Source organism: Festucalex cinctus, chromosome 1, assembly GCF_051991245.1.
Source record: "Festucalex cinctus isolate MCC-2025b chromosome 1, RoL_Fcin_1.0, whole genome shotgun sequence".
NCBI classification, from domain to species: Eukaryota; Metazoa; Chordata; class Actinopteri; order Syngnathiformes; family Syngnathidae; genus Festucalex; species Festucalex cinctus.
This window is the reverse complement of record NC_135411.1, coordinates 4,590,145-4,608,846: the sequence shown is the minus strand read 5'-3', so window position 1 is coordinate 4,608,846 and position 18,702 is coordinate 4,590,145. Positions and strand designations below refer to the sequence as shown.

At 41.6% G+C, this 18,702-nt stretch overlaps 3 protein-coding genes across 11 annotated transcripts in view; all 3 read left to right on the top strand.

Moving 5' to 3' along the window:
- LOC144007226 (uncharacterized) overlaps window positions 1-18,702 on the top strand; it is a 137,783-nt gene that overhangs the window by 64,638 nt on the left and 54,443 nt on the right. The gene's annotated exons all lie outside the window — the stretch shown is intronic.
- On the top strand, window positions 137-11,051 carry LOC144006672 (uncharacterized). Its single transcript, XM_077505659.1, has 2 exons — window positions 137-8,654; window positions 8,792-11,051. The coding sequence occupies exon 1, from the start codon at window positions 3,505-3,507 to the stop codon at window positions 6,691-6,693; it is 3,189 nt and encodes a 1,062-aa protein (XP_077361785.1). The 5' UTR covers window positions 137-3,504; the 3' UTR covers window positions 6,694-8,654; window positions 8,792-11,051.
- LOC144007296 (uncharacterized) overlaps window positions 13,832-18,702 on the top strand; it is a 17,850-nt gene continuing 12,979 nt past the window's right edge. For all 9 annotated transcript variants that reach the window (XR_013280141.1, XR_013280140.1, XR_013280139.1 and 6 more), the window contains exon 1: window positions 13,832-14,044. Coding sequence is in view for 1 of the 9 variants with exons in the window: in XM_077506788.1 (XP_077362914.1) it covers window positions 13,921-14,044 (124 nt within the window). In the remaining 8 variants the exon portion in view is untranslated. The remainder of the gene's footprint in view (window positions 14,045-18,702) is intronic.

Here is an 18,702-nt window from a genome sequence, read left to right as displayed (position 1 = left end):
ACGTTTACAGGAGGAAACTTGTATAATTCATTGTTTATGAAAGAATCACAACTGTTCAACAAATAATATTGGGTCCTTACGTGCACACATATGACAGAAAAGATGGCGCTTTCAAGCAGCAATGCCAGTTAAGTGGGGATTTTGGGAGGGTGTTGTGCTGTTAGACTAGCTCAGGGGTGTCAAAACTCAGTTTTGTTGCAGTCCTCAGGGTTTATCTCAGAGGGCTGTTATGACGGGGAAACCAAATGTTTATTCGTCTCACCGAACAAGATGGATTACTCGTTTTGAAATGAGAAGTCAAGGGTAAAAGTTTGGAATCAGAATCCTGCCAATACCTCGTAACTTCGGTTTGAATCTCCGAAAACATTTTTGAATGACTGAAAAAATGTTTCGAATCTCCAAAAATATTTTTGAATGACTAAAAAATCACAGAAAAAGCTGTAAAATAAAAAAAAAAATGCTTAGAAAAGACAGACATTTTTTTAAAGTATGATTTTACAGTGTTTCACCCACAAATTTTCAGAGGTTCAAAATGGTCACCAGCCAAGTTTCAAAAATGGCGTTTTGGCATTGTTCTCCCGAGGCATTTATTTGTTTCCCGTTTTTGAAACCTGTAAACTCTGAACGTTCTCAAAACGTTGAAAAACTATTTCCAAACCTGAAAAGTGGGTTTGAATCTCCAAAAAGTATAAAAAAATCATTCAAAATGACAACCTTTTTTTTTTTTTTTAACAGTTTCACCCACAAACTTTCAGAGATTCAAAACGTTCACCAGCCAAGTTTCAAAAATGGCATTTTGGCATTGTTTTCCCGAGGCATTGGTTGAAAGACTGAAAATGTTTTCAATGTTGTTTTGAAACCGCAATTGACCTTTCGCATTAGCTCCGCCCCCCTTAGTTACTGTTGCTAGTCCGTCAAGCTTGGTGCCTCCGACAGCACAAGCCGTGACGGGAAGACTTACACCGGCGTTGACGAGTAACACGGGCTGAGGGCTGAGCGGATGTCACCGGAAGTTAAAATATAGATGATGTCACTAACATGTATAATGTGAACCTGTGCCATGTATTAACAAATGAATGCAACGATGCAATGATTGTTTGAGATAATCGCTATGTCACACAAATCTGGTATGTCACACAACACTAGTCTGAAATGTCTTTGGTGTGGTTGTCAACTTCATTAGCGTTTAAACATGCCCCATAATTGGTAAATATACTTGTGAGCCAGCAGCCAGCATAAAACACATATACACATATCCATTTACGGTAACACAATTGCACACACTTTGCACACACAACACGCTCACATGTCAAAGCACATACTTAAATGGAGTGCGGGAGTAAAGGCCTTTTTGACATGTCGCCATGAGATTGCAAGAAACGTGGTTTTGACATAACATGTATTTTATTTGAGTGTGGTTTGAGTTTTATGTGCATATTAATCAGTATTGGTGTGGGGCATTATGAGTAAAAAGCTTTGAAGGGATTTTATTCACAAATGGGAAGTACAGTTTATTTTAAAGTCATGAATGTTTTGTCTGCATAAAAAATTGGACCTTGTCAACAAATGGGTTTTGCAAAGCTGTTAAGGTCGCAGTTTTAAGAGGAACTGAGAAGAGGAAGTAAGCGCCAGACATTTAGAACTCAGCAGTTCAAACTTTGGTACGGACTGACTGGAACACACTCATCTGTGCTTAGTCATGCTATGTTCGGCATCCCGAGGTTATAAATTGGCGGAGACAAAACGAGGCGTGCGTGCAAAAAAGATCGAGGCTCTCTCTCTGTCGAGAAGGGCATTTTCGTCTCTGCGCCCCATTTACCCCTATATGCTAAATGAGGAAGTAATTCTAACAATCAAAATAAGAGTAATTTGTGGTAGACACATTGTCTTGATTGGCTGTTAGAAGATAATAGTTCCCCTTGTTTTGATCAGTTTTATTAAATTAAACAGCCGGGGTAGTAAATGGTAAACTTCCTCAATTATTTTCTTTGAGCTACTAGTTTAGCTCAAGGATAATTAGGCCCAGGTGGTTCATCACAGAATAGCTACCTGTCATGACTACCCAGCAAAGGAATAATTCTTTTTCAAAGCTTTTGCCCTCCTTTTTGGTTTTTGATTTTTCTTTTCTTTTTATTTTTTCTTGTTTCTTCAATTGATGGTCTGGAGTAAGGAGCAACAAATTTGTGAGTACATGTGATTCTGTTCTGTTTGAATTTATGATGTGACTCATTAATTTTTGTCATTAATCAACATATATTCATTATTGTACAAATTTTGCTTTGCTATTGGTTTGAACACTGATCAAGTAATAAATCAAGAAAGACAAATGTGGTTTAGGGTTTTCATGTGTGTGGTCACATTAATCATTGATTTTTTAAACCCAACCTTCACCTTCCTGCTTTAACACTTTTCTCTCACTATTTGAGTCATACTTAGAGATACCTTATTGAATAGATAATAGTTCCATCTACATGTCGGCTGCGTTCCCAAAAATTCCTGAAAGGTTATTTCGGCTTACATAAACAAATAAAACAAGCCCTTACGGTTCTAACAAGGACAGTAAAACATATTTAGGTCATTCTAAGTGCAACCGATCATAAGGAAAGGAGCCGCTGTAAAAAGAGTGTGATTAGATTTTATATCCTTAAATCATCAAAGGTTACTCGTTAAGGGTGTAGTCTAATGGAAGCCGGGGCTGACACTCTAAAACTGGGGCGGTGAGAACCTAAACGAATCCTTTTCGACGCCAGCTTGAAGCGTCCCCGTCATCTCTGTAAATCCCGTGTTACTACGGTTGGAGATAAAAGGGGGGCCTTAACCCTTTGTAACGGAGAGTTGGCCAGGTAAGCTAGATCAGACACTTGGCGCCCGAACAGGGACATGAGATTGATTAAAGTTAATTGATTCATGTCCGTAGGAAGAACCTGGACGGGGAGTAGCTGGGGTTGACTTCCCAGGACCTCGCTACCCCAGAAAGGACATAAATTTAGTGTCAGATAAGCTTAGTTAGACATATAAACAGTGGCTGTGAGGAATAGAGTTTCCTGGAACAGCACCTGCAACATAAATATCCAAGAGGGAAATTGTGCTGTAGGCTACAACTGGAATAGGTCTAAAAATAGTGGAGATCAGTCTTAAAGTAACAAATAAAAATTTGTTTGGTTGTTTGAAAACCTTAGGGAGTATAAATAACACCAGTTTATTTGGGCTGACTGCTCAGGTCCAAAGCACGGCAAGGCGGGCTCAGAAATACGCCAAAAAGGCTGATCTAGGGGAATGTTGAAATAGGTATGAAACCTAATTGAAATATCCCACCACTAGTAGTTACTAATAAAAGTTAGCTAAAGTAATAGCCCTTTTGTTAGTAGAGAAGAAGTGACTCTGTAACCAGAGGCATTGAGTAACCAGAGGCTATAGTAAGTCCCTGACCCTCTATGCGCAAGAGGGAGGCAACTGAAAAAATAGCTTCGACCTACAACTATTGTAAAAACGTAAGGCAGCAGAATGCAAGGGCCAAGCGAATCCAGTGAAAATTTAGTGACCTCGGGTCAAGAAGGGCCTGAGGCACTGCAACAGTCAGTTCATGGACAACCTCATATTCAAACACGGCTTTTTCTTCATGGGCAAGGTATAGGAAATTGGCATCATGAAAAAAGAGAAGCAATTAACTGTCTAAACCCGTCTATCCCCCCAGATAAACTCGGAGGGTTGATAGAAGATACTATTCAGGATAAAGGCATTTTTTATGCTGAACTCACAGGACAGGGATATTTGCTAACTGCTGTAGTTAAACATCCAAGTGTTGGACAGACAAAAGAAAAAGGTGAAATATGGCTAAGATGGTGGGTGGAAATATTCAGCGAATATAATGTTGTGCAATTGGTCAGCACCCAACCAGAATTTGATCCGGTGGTAAAAATGCTCGCCGCAACAGCCCAGATAGAAGGGAAGTTGATAAAGCCTAGTGAAACGAGAGCTATGCCCCGCTTAAAAGAGTATCAACCACTATTGGATCAAATAACCGAAATAGCAGTATATCGAAAACAGGGAAATATACTGGAAAGTGGAAGTGAAATTGATTCAGATTATGAACTCACACCTGAAGGAATTACGATGGAAGATACAGACACGGAATATGACAACAAAGAAAGTGAGTGGCAGGCTAGAGAGGAAGTGAGACATAAAGCACTAACTCAAAAAATGAGTCCTCTTCGGCTGCAGCCTCCGCTAATTCCTTTGCCGGATGAAACCACCAAAAAAGTGAATGTAGGAAATGGTATAATGCTATGTCAATTCCATGGAAATGTGTGGGAGATTGGTGGAAGCGCTCTTATTGTTCTCACTGATGTAAAACTCAGGTCGTACAATAGTAAATTTGGGGCGAGTTTAAAATCATCAGCTGGAATAGAATATGAAAGAGAGAGAAGAGACATACGGAGCCAAGCTCCAATTGAGGAAGTATCTGATGCAAGGGAATACAGAATAACAAGTGGAGGAAGTTCTAACTTTTACATGATAGTTCATTGCCCAGGACAAAAATGGACTCCAGAATTGAATCAAAGAGTATATATGAAAAATGTGATGAAACTTTTGGAGAGAGCTATAAATGGAGCTATTGATCAGGAAGCTACACGTGTCGTGATTGATGTGAACGGAATAAGATCAGGAAGAATGTTGTGGACAATAGCCGAGTCAGTGGCCCTAGGGGCCTTTAGGCTACAGATCGCGACCCCTGTCACCCAGCTTCCAGATACAGAGTTCGTGGTGGCCATATCACAAGAACAGCATAACAGGAGGGAGACCGAGGCCATGGAGAGATGGACTGCACGAGCCTTGCAGGAGGCCAGGCTGCAACTGAAGGAGGAAGCGCAGCGTCAGAAGCGGCGCCTGATGAAATCTCCTGAAGGCGCCGGGTCACCGGCCACGGAACAAGGTATGAGCACTCAAAATGTAACCTTCGGCCCCCACCCTTCCTCTGTCACAGGTTCACTGGTGAGTGTTGCCAAGGAGATGGTGTCAGATGATGAACAACTCGGCCCCAGCGGCCTTCCCACCACGCCTTGGAGGCCCTCGCTACCTGGAGAAGGTAGGGAAAAACTAACGGAGATAAAAAAATCACCAGGTAGAAATAGCATGCAGGATGCTGTGATAGACCCGGGCTTAGCGGCCTCCTCGCCGCAGGGAGTGGATGACTCATATAGGGAGTTGCCTCCTCCGACCCCTGTTACCAAAGAGGTCATGGGTAGGAAAGCGTTGAAGAAAACAAACAGAGACGCTGAGTTGATGGCTCCGCCGATTTCATCTTCATCCGGCGAAGAAGAAGAGAGTGAGGATGAAGGGGACACCGGCCCGAGGGCGCCACCTGAGGATGAGAGAGATGACCTCGGGTCCTTGGAGTCATTTGCCCCCCCGACCAGCCCTAACCATGCTCAGCAGCCAAAAGTAATAAAAGGAGCGATCCGCAAGGGGACCAAAAAACAGCAGCCAGTCCTAAGCGTTTTGAAGGCCTCGGAAAGGATAGCCCTGGACACCCGGGTTGGTTACCTGCAGACTAAGGATGACAGGCGTGTGTATGTGCCGTCAGTAGGTCAAACAGAGTATCCTTATCCTGCTGCTTGGTTGGACAAACTCAGCGAAGAAGCATCCCTAACTGTAAAAACGAATTATGGAGAGATAATTAATGTGTTGATGACCCCCGCATATCGTACATTAATAAATTGTACAATGTTGACTAAAAATTTCAGAGAAGGTTTTGTGACCGTGTTGTATGATGTTTTGCTTAAATTGGTGAAACAGGCGGCTTATTGCAAAGCTCAGGCAGAGTTGAGAGAACAGGATGACGTCATAAATCAAGACGGGGCCGGAGTGGGGCCTGCTGGCGCTCAAGCAGGATATGCAACTTCCTCATTGCCTGTCTCAGTCACTGTTCCTCAGCAACAGCAAAACACGGCACAGCCTGTGTTAATAACACAGGCCCCAAATGATTTGGCTACGTTGGATGATCAGGAAAAAAACATGCGAGCATTTAAGGCCTTGAAGGCCATGGTTCGAGATAAAGACCCAAAAGAAACAGTGAAAGAGTATTTGTATGCTACTTGGCCCATGATCAAGGATGCCCCGGGAGGAGAAATAGCCAAAAAGATGTGGTTGCAATTAGTGATTTCCGACCCAGTGATGTCCCACGAAACCGCACAAGGAGTTTATGAACGATGGGTTGATGAAGACGAAGAAGATGAAGAGACTTATGTGACCCGGGCCAAGGAACAACTCAAAAAAGGGGTCACCTTGATGAATGTGTGGTACAAATTGAAGCAAATTATAACACCAAACAGGTACGTTAAAGTCCTGAGAATGCTTGTAGCAGATAAACCAAACCAAGCCATGTTTATTAAGATGGGACCGGAAAGTTCAGTTCTTAAGATTGAAGGGTCAATCAAACAATGGGACAGGCTGACGAAGCATTATAATGAAAGGAGAAAGGAGGCTGACAACCGGCGTGAGGGCGACCAGCTGCGTCAATCTACCCCGAAGGCACCCCAGCCTGTCCAGCAAAGAGACATTTATAGCCAGCAGCCTCGAAGAGCTGCGTATGCTGGCCCGCAGCACACTGGGGCTTCATCCTCAAACAGAACGGGAGAGAGGTTTGTCGCAGTCGCGGCAAAGTTGCCGGAAGCGCACAAGCAGGAGAAGTAACAGCAGTGCTAGAAGGGCTGTCGGAAGTAGTAAAAAGACACATAAGTCATGTGCAGGTTATAACCGATAGCTTTTATTATGCACAAGCCCTCAAAAAAAGATCTAGCCATATGGGAAGAAAATGGTTATGAGGGAGCGAAAGGTAAAATGGTAGCTCACAGTGAGTTATGGAAGAAAATAGCTGAAATGAGACTTTCATTAAAAATTTATGTTGTCCATCGAAAGGCACACCTTAGGGAAGGAAGCCACTGGCAAGGAAATGACGAAGTGGACCGATATGTTCAAGAAAGAAGGTTAATAGTTGTAGGAGCAGAAAACTGGAGCAGAACACCACAGGGAAAGGTGGTTCCAGACGAGTCCGTGCGGGAGGTGGCTTCGGCTGTACACTAAGCTATAGACCATGCTGGCCCCATCCCCACAAGGAAAGAGCTGGGAAAGCTGGAACTTTGGATTCCTGACAGAAACACGGTCCGACTGAAAAAAAAGGAATTCAAGGCGTGGAGCAGCTTAAAGCTACATCCAGCTCAAGCCAGGAAATAACCAGGGAATCAGAATGGCAGCGAACATCGCCGACATCCCGCCCTTTATCAAACTAGCTTCAGTCAAGGGTGCGGTAATTACACGCCGCTCGCCAAGAGGCATAATGGCCGGATTGGCAGATTGCATTTTGGAAAATGCAAGGTGTGGATTTTTAACCACAGCAGTGGAGGAATGCTGGGGAAATCCTCTTTTAGAGGTAAGAGAAGCACAGCCACACTGAATCATCAATCACAAATTGATAGGAACAAAATGGGTGCATAATTGTTCAGGGTTACTTGTGAATAATACTGTAAAAGGTGTTTTGCAGGCTTGGAAAGAATTTCGCACTCGTGATCTCGCCAGGACCTGGTGGGGCTTTCGAAGCTGGGAAATGGGAAAAAAAAAATAAAAATGGGTTCTGCCTTGCCTTAATATGTCATTTAATTATTGGATTAAATGCCAATATTTGGCCACAGTGTATTCTAAAGAACAAGATACTTATCCAGGTACGTCGCTGTGGTCACCATATTTATATTTTGGCCCCAGGCCTTGGATGATGAGTTGCAATTCCGAAAAAACATCCTGTTTGATTCAGCTGGCCCGCGAAAATTGTGGATCAGTGCCAAATTGGGGTGGGGTTTGCAAAAATAAATGGCCTTATGCAAATTTTAGTACTCCTGAAGGAGCCCTTTGGGTCAAATTACCTAATACCAAAATATGGAAAAGACGAATGCAAGCTGACAAACAAACTTGTCTTAAATGGGTGAATGATTATGGGCTTACACAAATTGAATATCCAAAATTCATGCTTGATCGACCTGATGCTTTATTGCAAATTGGGGAGGGACATGCATTTAAAAAGTCGCTTTGCCAGGGTAATCAAGTTTTAGGTTTTGATTGAATTGGACCAAACAAAATTTATAACAGAGGAACTTGTTTTTCCCCTGCTGAACATTGGCTCCAACGTGGACACGGCAGCGACCTTCATGACTGCACGTGGTATGAAAAAATTGAATTGGTATTTGTTCAAACTACAAGAGTTGTAATTGATTCCACATTAGATTTAGATTTAGATTAGATTTATTTTGTGGAACAAGGTCTTGAAACCATTGGTTCAGGATTGTGGCGTGCTATAAGTAAATCAGGGAAGTGGATTTTACTTGGTTTGTTTTTGCTTACAGCAGCGGCCACAGCCTGCCTCCTGACCAAAACATGCGCCAAAAAGCTGCTCCTTCTTATATAGGAGCGTTTTTTTGTTTTGTTTTTTGTTGTCGTTCCACCCCAGGGAGAGAGTGATGTCGACAGAGCGCCGATTCTGGTGGCTCGTTCTGTTGCTTCACTGTCATCCAGAACTGAGAGGTCGCTTGAACCAGCCAGAATCCCTCATGATGTGTCTGTAACGATCCACCAATCTGGATGAACGGGGCTTCACCAACTGAACAGTACAGAAAACAATGATGATGAAAGTTGATTAAATAAATAGCCTAGAGAAAAAAAAAAGAGGCTACATTTAACCTGCTGTTGCTCATCTGTTCTGTTATGATTTTATTTTGAGTGGTAATTTTGGTTTTTGTTTTAGAACCCTACTCCACGATGTACCCTGTGTGGAACAATCCACGTGAAATATGCTTGGCTGGTGGGGGACGTGATGATGGGAAACGGCTGTTTCCCCCTCTCTTCCCACTCCAATTGGTTCTTCTGCGAGGGGCTGTTAAAAGCGAGAATGAAGTTGACATACGACGTGACTTGGCACAATCCGACTTCCATACGGTGATCTCTGAGTCCTCCGGCACACTGCAGTCTGCCCGAGGAGAGCCTCGGCATCCTGAGATGACATCCGTTGCATTACAACACACCTTGATGATGGCGCATGCCTGCTGATCTCGTCTTGGCGTTCACGCGCTGACTGGAATCCGTGGAGAGGTGGACCTCTCCCCTTGGCGCCTGCAGCCCGGCCGAGGGCTGTTCAACGGGATCCGCCGGTTGCGGTGGAACAGGTCGTTCCGGACGACCCTCACGATGGTGAGGTCACCCCTGCATCACCCGAACCAACTGCTGGGGAGCCTCCGGTTGGGGGTGCGGGTGCTGCTCCAACAGAATTGCTCGTATCCTCCCCTTCTCCTGAGACACTAAGTGGCTTAGGACTTCTCCCTACGCCATCGCCCCTTCCGCTCGATGGGGATACCTCGGCGTCCGAGGTGTTGAGGCGCCTCTTTGACTCTGATCTTTGTGCCTCCTCCCCCCCCTCGCCTGGCGGCCCTGTCAGCTACCGTATTGATGGTCGCAGCGGGCTCTTGGTGCGTGTTTACGATCTCCCCGAGCTGGGAGAGGGGATCTCAGGGGCTGACCACAGCCCCATGGTGATTGATGAGGAGCGTGCGGTGAGCGGTTCATCCGGGGTTCAATGTGATGCCTGATGTCTGTGCGGGACCTGTCTCTCAGCTGTTGTGTGTTCCCTATCTCATATCTCATGTGGGGGGTGACGAGTAACACGGGCTGAGGGCTGAGCGGATGTCACCGGAAGTTAAAATATAGATGATGTCACTAACATGTATAATGTGAACCTGTGCCATGTATTAACAAATGAATGCAACGATGCAATGATTGTTTGAGATAATCGCTATGTCACACAAATCTGGTATGTCACACAACACTAGTCTGAAATGTCTTTGGTGTGGTTGTCAACTTAATTAGCGTTTAAACATGCCCCATAATTGGTAAATATACTTGTGAGCCAGCAGCCAGCATAAAACACATATACACATATCCATTTACGGTAACACAATTGCACACACTTTGCACACACAACACGCTCACATGTCAAAGCACATACTTAAATGGAGTGCGGGAGTAAAGGCCTTTTTGACATGTCGCCATGAGATTGCAAGAAACGTGGTTTTGACATAACATGTATTTTATTTGAGTGTGGTTTGAGTTTTATGTGCATATTAATCAGTATTGGTGTGGGGCATTATGAGTAAAAAGCTTTGAAGGGATTTTATTCACAAATGGGAAGTACAGTTTATTTTAAAGTCATGAATGTTTTGTCTGCATAAAAAATTGGACCTTGTCAACAAATGGGTTTTGCAAAGCTGTTAAGGTCGCAGTTTTAAGAGGAACTGAGAAGAGGAAGTAAGCGCCAGACATTTAGAACTCAGCAGTTCAAACTTTGGTACGGACTGACTGGAACACACTCATCTGTGCTTAGTCATGCTATGTTCGGCATCCCGAGGTTATAAATTGGCGGAGACAAAACGAGGCGTGCGTGCAAAAAAGATCGAGGCTCTCTCTCTGTCGAGAAGGGCATTTTCGTCTCTGCGCCCCATTTACCCCTATATGCTAAATGAGGAAGTAATTCTAACAATCAAAATAAGAGTAATTTGTGGTAGACACATTGTCTTGATTGGCTGTTAGAAGATAATAGTTCCCCTTGTTTTGATCAGTTTTATTAAATTAAACAGCCGGGGTAGTAAATGGTAAACTTCCTCAATTATTTTCTTTGAGCTACTAGTTTAGCTCAAGGATAATTAGGCCCAGGTGGTTCATCACAGAATAGCTACCTGTCGTGACTACCCAGCAAAGGAATAATTCTTTTTCAAAGCTTTTGCCCTCCTTTTTGGTTTTTGATTTTTCTTTTCTTTTTATTTTTTCTTGTTTCTTCAATTGATGGTCTGGAGTAAGGAGCAACAAATTTGTGAGTACATGTGATTCTGTTCTGTTTGAATTTATGATGTGACTCATTAATTTTTGTCATTAATCAACATATATTCATTATTGTACAAATTTTGCTTTGCTATTGGTTTGAACACTGATCAAGTAATAAATCAAGAAAGACAAGATGTGGTTTAGGGTTTTCATGTGTGTGGTCACATTAATCATTGATTTTTTAAACCCAACCTTCACCTTCCTGCTTTAACACTTTTCTCTCACTATTTGAGTCATACTTAGAGATACCTTATTGAATAGATAATAGTTCCATCTACATGTCGGCTGCGTTCCCAAAAATTCCTGAAAGGTTATTTCGGCTTACATAAACAAATAAAACAAGCCCTTACGGTTCTAACAAGGACAGTAAAACATATTTAGGTCATTCTAAGTGCAACCGATCATAAGGAAAGGAGCCGCTGTAAAAAGAGTGTGATTAGATTTTATATCCTTAAATCATCAAAGGTTACTCGTTAAGGGTGTAGTCTAATGGAAGCCGGGGCTGACACTCTAAAACTGGGGCGGTGAGAACCTCAACGAATCCTTTTCGACGCCAGCTTGAAGCGTCCCCGTCATCTCTGTAAATCCCGTGTTACTACGGTTGGAGATAAAAGGGGGGCCTTAACCCTTTGTAACGGAGAGTTGGCCAGGTAAGCTAGATCAGACAGCGTGTATTAGTGATTTCTTTTGGAGCAATACCAGTGCAATATCCTCCAGATCGAGGCAAAAAGGTTTACAATATGCAGTGGAGGGTTATAGTCATAATATTAAATTAGCCAGCGAAGGCGAAACACACAGGACGCACGCTAAATCTGAGAAAACCCCATGACCTATACTTCAGATGCAACCAGCACAGCATTATGGACCAGTCGTGCTCTTGTACTGCCGGGTAAGTTTTCTTACTTATATTAGTCTAGTATTGTTAAAATATGAGGATTACTGTTAGGTCAGCAAGTTAGCTAAACCTCGGTGTTTATAGCTAGCTAAACATTAGTGGGGTTTTTTTTTTTTTTTGTCTTTGAAAGCATCAGATCAGTCATTGTTATTCTTTGTCCATCATAAAAAAAAATATTTATGTCACCCTAGCCATGGATGTAGTTCAGGTTATATGGCTGGTTGGGATACTCCGGAGACGGGTGTCCGTTCACAAAATGCTGCATGAAAAATGAAAACAAGATAAGCTCGGGGCACTTATTAGGACGCTTAAGTTTGCCAAACTTGACGAAGCTTTGTGTTAACGTTAGCTCGCAACATTTAGACGAATGCAAAAGCTAACAGAAGACATTAAACTAACATTAACCACTGACTGAACAAGCTTAACTTAGATGGCAATGACATTCTAGTAATATATTTTATTCATTAATAGTAACTACAATAACTTTGATATCGTTTTGTTATTGCCCCGAAAGCAAACTACAGTACAGCTAGCTAGTTAGCCCGATAGAGTTAGCATAGTCTTACCTTAGCACAGTCCGATTTACATACTCCGTAGGCACACCGCTTCATCATTTTGGAGGTCCGGAGCTTGTTAATGGTTGTCACTCTTCTTCCGTAAAGTTTTATGGTGGTTAGCAGTCTCGTAAGCCATCAAATAAAATCAATCAGACTATGGACGTCATCGAGAGCTGAGTAAAGCTTGACGGACTATGCTTACATAGCAACGGTTGCTAAATGTGTGATTGGTCAATGCTCGTTTGGGGGGGCGGAGTTTGCGAAAGGTCAATTACGGATACAACTCACCTGACTTTTGGCAGCGATATTCGGCCGAGCAAGAAAAGAAAAAGTGTAGTCAATAGTGCATAGAATTTGCCGGCACTCGACTAGAACTTTTCCTGGCTCAAATCTTAAAAAAAAAAAAAAAAAAAAAAAAAAAGACCAGAGACTCTTGGGTGGATTTACAGATTTACAGTCTGAGGTAAAACAGCAAGGATGTTTTAAAAAAAACAACAACTGTGCTCCTCATAATTCTGGGGTACATTATCACAATTCATTATAATCTACATTTATCCAGATTTCTCCTTACTTTGGAAGCATGTATTATTTTGGTATATTTGAATTTGATAATAATGTCGATACACAGTTTCATTTGATAAATCTTATGATTATTCTAGCGAAGTTTTACATTCATAAGTCTAAATTTACACATAAGAAACAATCCTTTATTGATTTTTTTTTTGTATCCGTGAGAAATTATTTTTTTGTCATTGTCTGGTTGTCTGTGCAAAAGCTGTAAAAACATATAACTATTGCAAACTTATCATTTATTTATATGATTTTGTATCAAACTATTTTCTTTTCTTTCAGTTTTACTATTGATTTTATTTGGTTTAGCTTTTGTATGTTTTAACTTTCCTGGCGTGTTCTATGTTCTAATTGTTTATAGTGTATACAATGATTGTATTATTACCCCCCCAATAGTTTGTATACTGATTGAGTGAATAGAGATTTAAAAAATAAAAACTAAACTGGGCTACTCGTATGTACAGGAAGTAAACATGTTTCTTCTTATTCGTCCGAGTGCAGTTTAAAGGTCTATTTATTTTTATTAACCAAATGAATCTAGAATTAAACGTATTAATTTATGAGCTTTTTTTTTTTTTTTTTTTTTTTTTTTTTAAGTAAAATTAAATATTAACATTTTCGTGACATGAGATTTGTCCAAGTGTAATTGCCGTAGATTTCACGTGGTAGCAGAAGAGCGACTCCATTCCAGGCACGACGCGTTTACGCTCGGCTTCACGATAAAAATAATTCAACACGAATTCGTACGGAACGAACTGACACATCGACACTTTGCCCCGTCACTACTTTATTGAAGTCAAACATAATTGCTACGTTTCGTGTCTGGTTCAATCGTATCTCTCGGCCCTCTTTATTTTGCCTTAGCTTAGCTTAGCTTAGCTTAGCTTGCTAGGCGCCAAAAAACGAGACCCGTTTGCTATCGACAAATTGGCTCAGCAGACGTCAATCGTGAGCGTAAAGTGTCGTGAATATCGTGTGAAGATGTTCACAATGGCGAAAGTCAAGTACGAAGAGGAGCTTTGTGGAGCACAGGAGGACAACGAGCGACAACGTCAACTGCTGGACGCCGTTTACAAGCAGCCTCGAGTTGTGTTGAACAGAGCAGGTTTGTCACTTGTTTCGTCGACACTTTTCAACCATATGTACGTTTTTATTTCTGTAAGGACTCTTCACCGGGTCACTTTGTTACGATACACAGTTTTTTTCTTCAGTCGGTTTGGTACATTTCTCAGTCGATAAGAATTGGATTTAGCAGAGCTACAGCTGAGGTCAAGCTAGCCGCCTTTTCTTTTTACGCGGTCAAGTCAGCCGCCTTTTCTTTTTACGCGGTCAAGTCAGCCGCACTTCATTTTTTTCTGTTCGCCCTTTTCTAGGATTTACGGTAGTGTGCTCCAAGAGACGCTGGCGCGGAGAATGTGACCAAGAACAACATTGGGTTTTCAAAATAAAAGATCGGTTTTCAAAAATAAAATTGAATTCAAACGCAGTTTAAAGTATGCTTGGTTTTATTATTATTATTATTATTATTATTATTATTATTATTATTATTATTATTATTATTGTTAACAGTTTAAAAGCTGTTTCACAATAACAGTACCAATTCAAATTTCACTGGGAATGCACTCTTGTGGGGTGATATTGAGCAATAACATTGATATGTACAGTATTAAGTTAACGGTAATTTAAAATGAAGGAAAGGTTGAAATTGAGAAAAAAATAGGTGTGTGTCATCGAGCAGACATGCCACTTTGAGGCAGAACTAATTTGGGGTCAATAGGTCATATGACCTAGAAGCTATTAAGCAGAAAATAAGTGGAAGTCTAAAATGAAAAAAATAAAATAAAAGGTGTGCATCATCTATCAGACATGGCACTATGATGCTGCATTGGTTTGGGGTCAATAGGTCACATGGCCTGGAAGCTATTGAGCTAAGAAGCTGAAATTTACAGATAATGAGAAAAAAAAATTGTTAAAAATAAGCGGAGGACTTTTTTTTTTATTTTTTTATTTTAAGGCTGTATGCAAATGAATATGTACAATTTTCTCTTGTTTCCTACAATATTAGTTGCTGATGTCATGTTGATCAAAATGTATGCTGTGTTGACCCTCGTCTCACACCTTGACTCCGCAACATTTTTGCATTATTTTTTTTTGCATATTTATTTTTTTTGCACAATGAAAAATGGTTGAACAAGTTACAATACCTCAACCATATTTCTATATATTCCTAGTAGACTTTTTTTTTTGTTTTTTTTTTGGCAAATGTTAACTTTTAATAATCAAAAATCAATTAAACCAATGAGCAACCCGTTTTCTGAAATTTGTGTTTTCATCTCTAATATTCTAATATAAATTATGGTGAAAACAGTGCCTCTGGGTTGGCAGACCGGGGTGGTGGTCCCCCTTTTTAAGAAGGGGGACCGGAGGGTGTGTTCCAACTATAGAGGGATCACACTCCTCAGCCTCCCTGGTAAGGTCTATTCAGGGGTGCTGGAGAGGAGGGTCCCTCGGGAAGTCGAATCTCGGATTCAGGAGGAGCGGTGCGGTTTTCGTCCTGGCCGTGGAACAGTGGACCAGCTCTACACCCTCAGCAGGATCCTTGAGGGTGCGTGGGAGTTCGCTCAACCAGTCCACATGTGTTTTGTGGATTTGGAGAAGGCGTTCGACCGTGTCCCTCGGGGAGTCCTGTGGGAGGTGCTTCGGGAGTACGGGGTACCGGGCCCTCTGATACGGGCGGTTCGGTCCCTGTTTAGTCCGCATTGCAGGCAGTAAGTCGGATTCGTTTCCGGTGAGGGTTGGACTCCGCCAAGGTTGCCCTTTGTCACCGATTCTGTTCATAATTTTTATGGACAGAATTTCTAGGCGCAGCCGAGGCGTTGAGGGGATCCGGTTTGGTGGCCTCAGCATTGCATCTCTGCTCTTTGCAGATGATGTGGTGCTGTTGGCTTCTTCAGGCTGGGATCTCCAACTCTCACTGGAGCGGTTCGCAGCCGAGTGTGAAGCGGTTGAGATGAGGATCCGCACCTCCAAATCCGAGACCATGGTCCTCAATCGGAAAAGGGTGGCGTGTCCTCTCCGGGTCGGGGATGAGATCCTCCCCCAAGTGGAGGAGTTCAAGTATCTTGGGGTCTTGTTCACAAGTGAGGGCATGATGGAACGGGAGATCGACAGGTGGATCGGTGCAGCGTCTGCAGTAATGCGGACTCTGTATTGGTCCGTCGTGGTGACGAAAGAGCTGAGCCAAAAGGAGAAGCTCTCGATTTACCAGTCGACCTACGTTCCGACCCTCACTTATGGTCACGAGCTGTGGGTCGTGACCAGTGGCGTTCCTAAGCAACTTGGCACCCTAGGCAGGATTTCTGGTAGTGCCCCCCCTCCCAGAGTGTGCACAACTTATTAGACCAACCACAAACACGACCCCCACTCAAATTATTAGACCAACCACAAAATATTTACATTTAGAGCATTTCCCAGTTATTTTATACTTAATGGTAGAACCGTACGTCACAGTGGTATTTTCGCTGTAGAGGAAGAAAATAACGTGGAAAAAATGCTGCTGAAAAGTCAACTTACTGTAGGTTTGGCAACACAAGATGGCCGCCGCCAGCTTCACTTTTCGCTACAGCATGAGCAGCCCAGTTAATTTATGACGTCCGTGCTGTATCAGCCTGCACATCCACCTGAGAATCTGACCGTGATCAGTTTTTTTTTTTTTTTTTAAGGTTTGAGCCAGGACAGCTTACTAGCATTTTCATTTCATTTTCTTAACTAAAGAGCCAGACCTGTCACCAGAAAGAGAGTGCAGGGGGGGCATTACCTTTTTTGGGGGAGCACACTTCATCAACCTAAATCTAATGTTGTTCAGGTTGAACAGTGGCATTGTGACAACTGCAAAAGCGGCGGAATGACTGTGACCCAGCCCCTTCTATCTGAGATTAGCTAGCAGTTGCCTTCATTTGCTTTTTGGATTTAGGGCTGTACGATATGGATAACATTTCGGATAATTTTTGCCAGACATCTTTATTCTTTGGTCTTTGACTCAGCATGAAACTTCGCATCATTTCAGTGTTTTATGGTGCCTTCTGTATTTTGTGTTATTTTATTTATAGTTATATTTACTTATTCACTTCCCTACATCATATATATTTTTTTTATTTTTTATTTTTGCTTTTATACTTACCTACTTATATTTACTATAATTAATTTTATTTTGTGTTATTTTCTTTCACTTGTGTCCACTGCGAGACTGATTTCTATTCCATGCACTTTGTATGCAGCAATGGATGTTTTAAAGTGCTTTATAAAAAAAAGATTGAGTTGAGATATGTCGATAATATACAGAAACGACATATGGGTTCAGTGAAAAATATCAATCCAAAAGGATGTGTAAAGTGCTGTTTATTATTATTATTCTTATTATTATTGTTATTATTATTATTATTATTATAACTTAGTGACAGTCATCAACCGTGACAAACTTGGCAATAAAAAAAAAAAAGAAAAGAGAATTCAACTTACATTGTACTGCAACTATGCTTTAGTGATAAATAATTTTATGCTCCAAAGTATTTGTTGTGTATGTGTGACTGTGTGGGTCTGTTAAAATTTTGAATCTGATCGAAAGGCCATGACATGTGGGGTCCCTCAAGGGTCAGTCCTTGGACCCCTGTTGTTCAGTCTGTATATGTTACCTTTGGGTCAAATGCTTCAGAACACCGATGTTGACTATCATAGTTATGCAGATGACACACAACTGTATTTATCGATGTCCCCAAATGACAGCAATTCTATTAACACATTGTGTCATTCTCTAGAGCAAGTTAACAACTGGATGAACCAAAATTTCCTTCAGCTGAACGAAAACAAAACGGAGCTCATTGTTTTCGGCAATAAAGAAAAGAGGATTGCTGTTAAAAAACAGCTTGAGTCACTGTCTTTAGAAACTAAAGACCAAGTTCGAAATCTTGGGGTACTAATAGACTCAGATCTGACCTTCAGCAATCATATTAAATTCATCACTAAAACAGCCTTTTACCAGCTGAAAAACATATCCAGACTGAAGGACTGCATGCTTCAAGCAGACCAAGAGAAGCTTATCCATGCTTTTATCTCCAGCAGACTAGATTACTGTAACGGTCTTCTGACTGGACTCTCTCAAAAGAACATGAGACAATTGCAGCTCATTCAGAACGCTGCAGCTCGAGTTCTGACCAAAACAAAAAGATCAGAACATATTACTCCAGTACTTAAGGATTTACACTGGCTCCCTGTCAGCTGTAGAATCGATTTTAAAGTTCTGCTACTCGTCTATAAATCACTAAATGGTTTGGGTCCTGAATATATCCAAGAAATGCTGATTGAGTACAAGCCCAGCTGGGCTCTGAGATCTACAGACTTGGGCCAACTAGTGGAACCCAGAGTTCGAAGCAAACATGGAGAAGCTGCATTTAGCTATTATGCTGCACACAGATGGAATAGGCTACCAACAGAAGTGAAGTCAGCCCCGAGTGTAAATGCTTTTAAATCCAGGTTAAAAACTTTGCTTTTTTCTTATACCTTTGATTAGGGACTTTTAAACAGCTTTAATTAAGTGTTTTTTTTTTTATTATTATTTTTATTTTTATTTTTATCATTTTAAACTTCCTTATGTTAATTTTTTTTAAAGTTTGTTGAATAATGTTTTAAGATTGTTAGTTTGTAACCTATTTTCATTTATTTTTCTTCCTCTGAATGTTAACTACTGTTTCTTGATGCTTATGTGTT

Coding starts and splice junctions, on each gene's coding strand:
- LOC144006672 (XM_077505659.1), top strand. CDS start 3,505: ATGCAAGGGCCAAGCGAATCCAGTGAAAATTTAGTGACCTCGGGTCAA.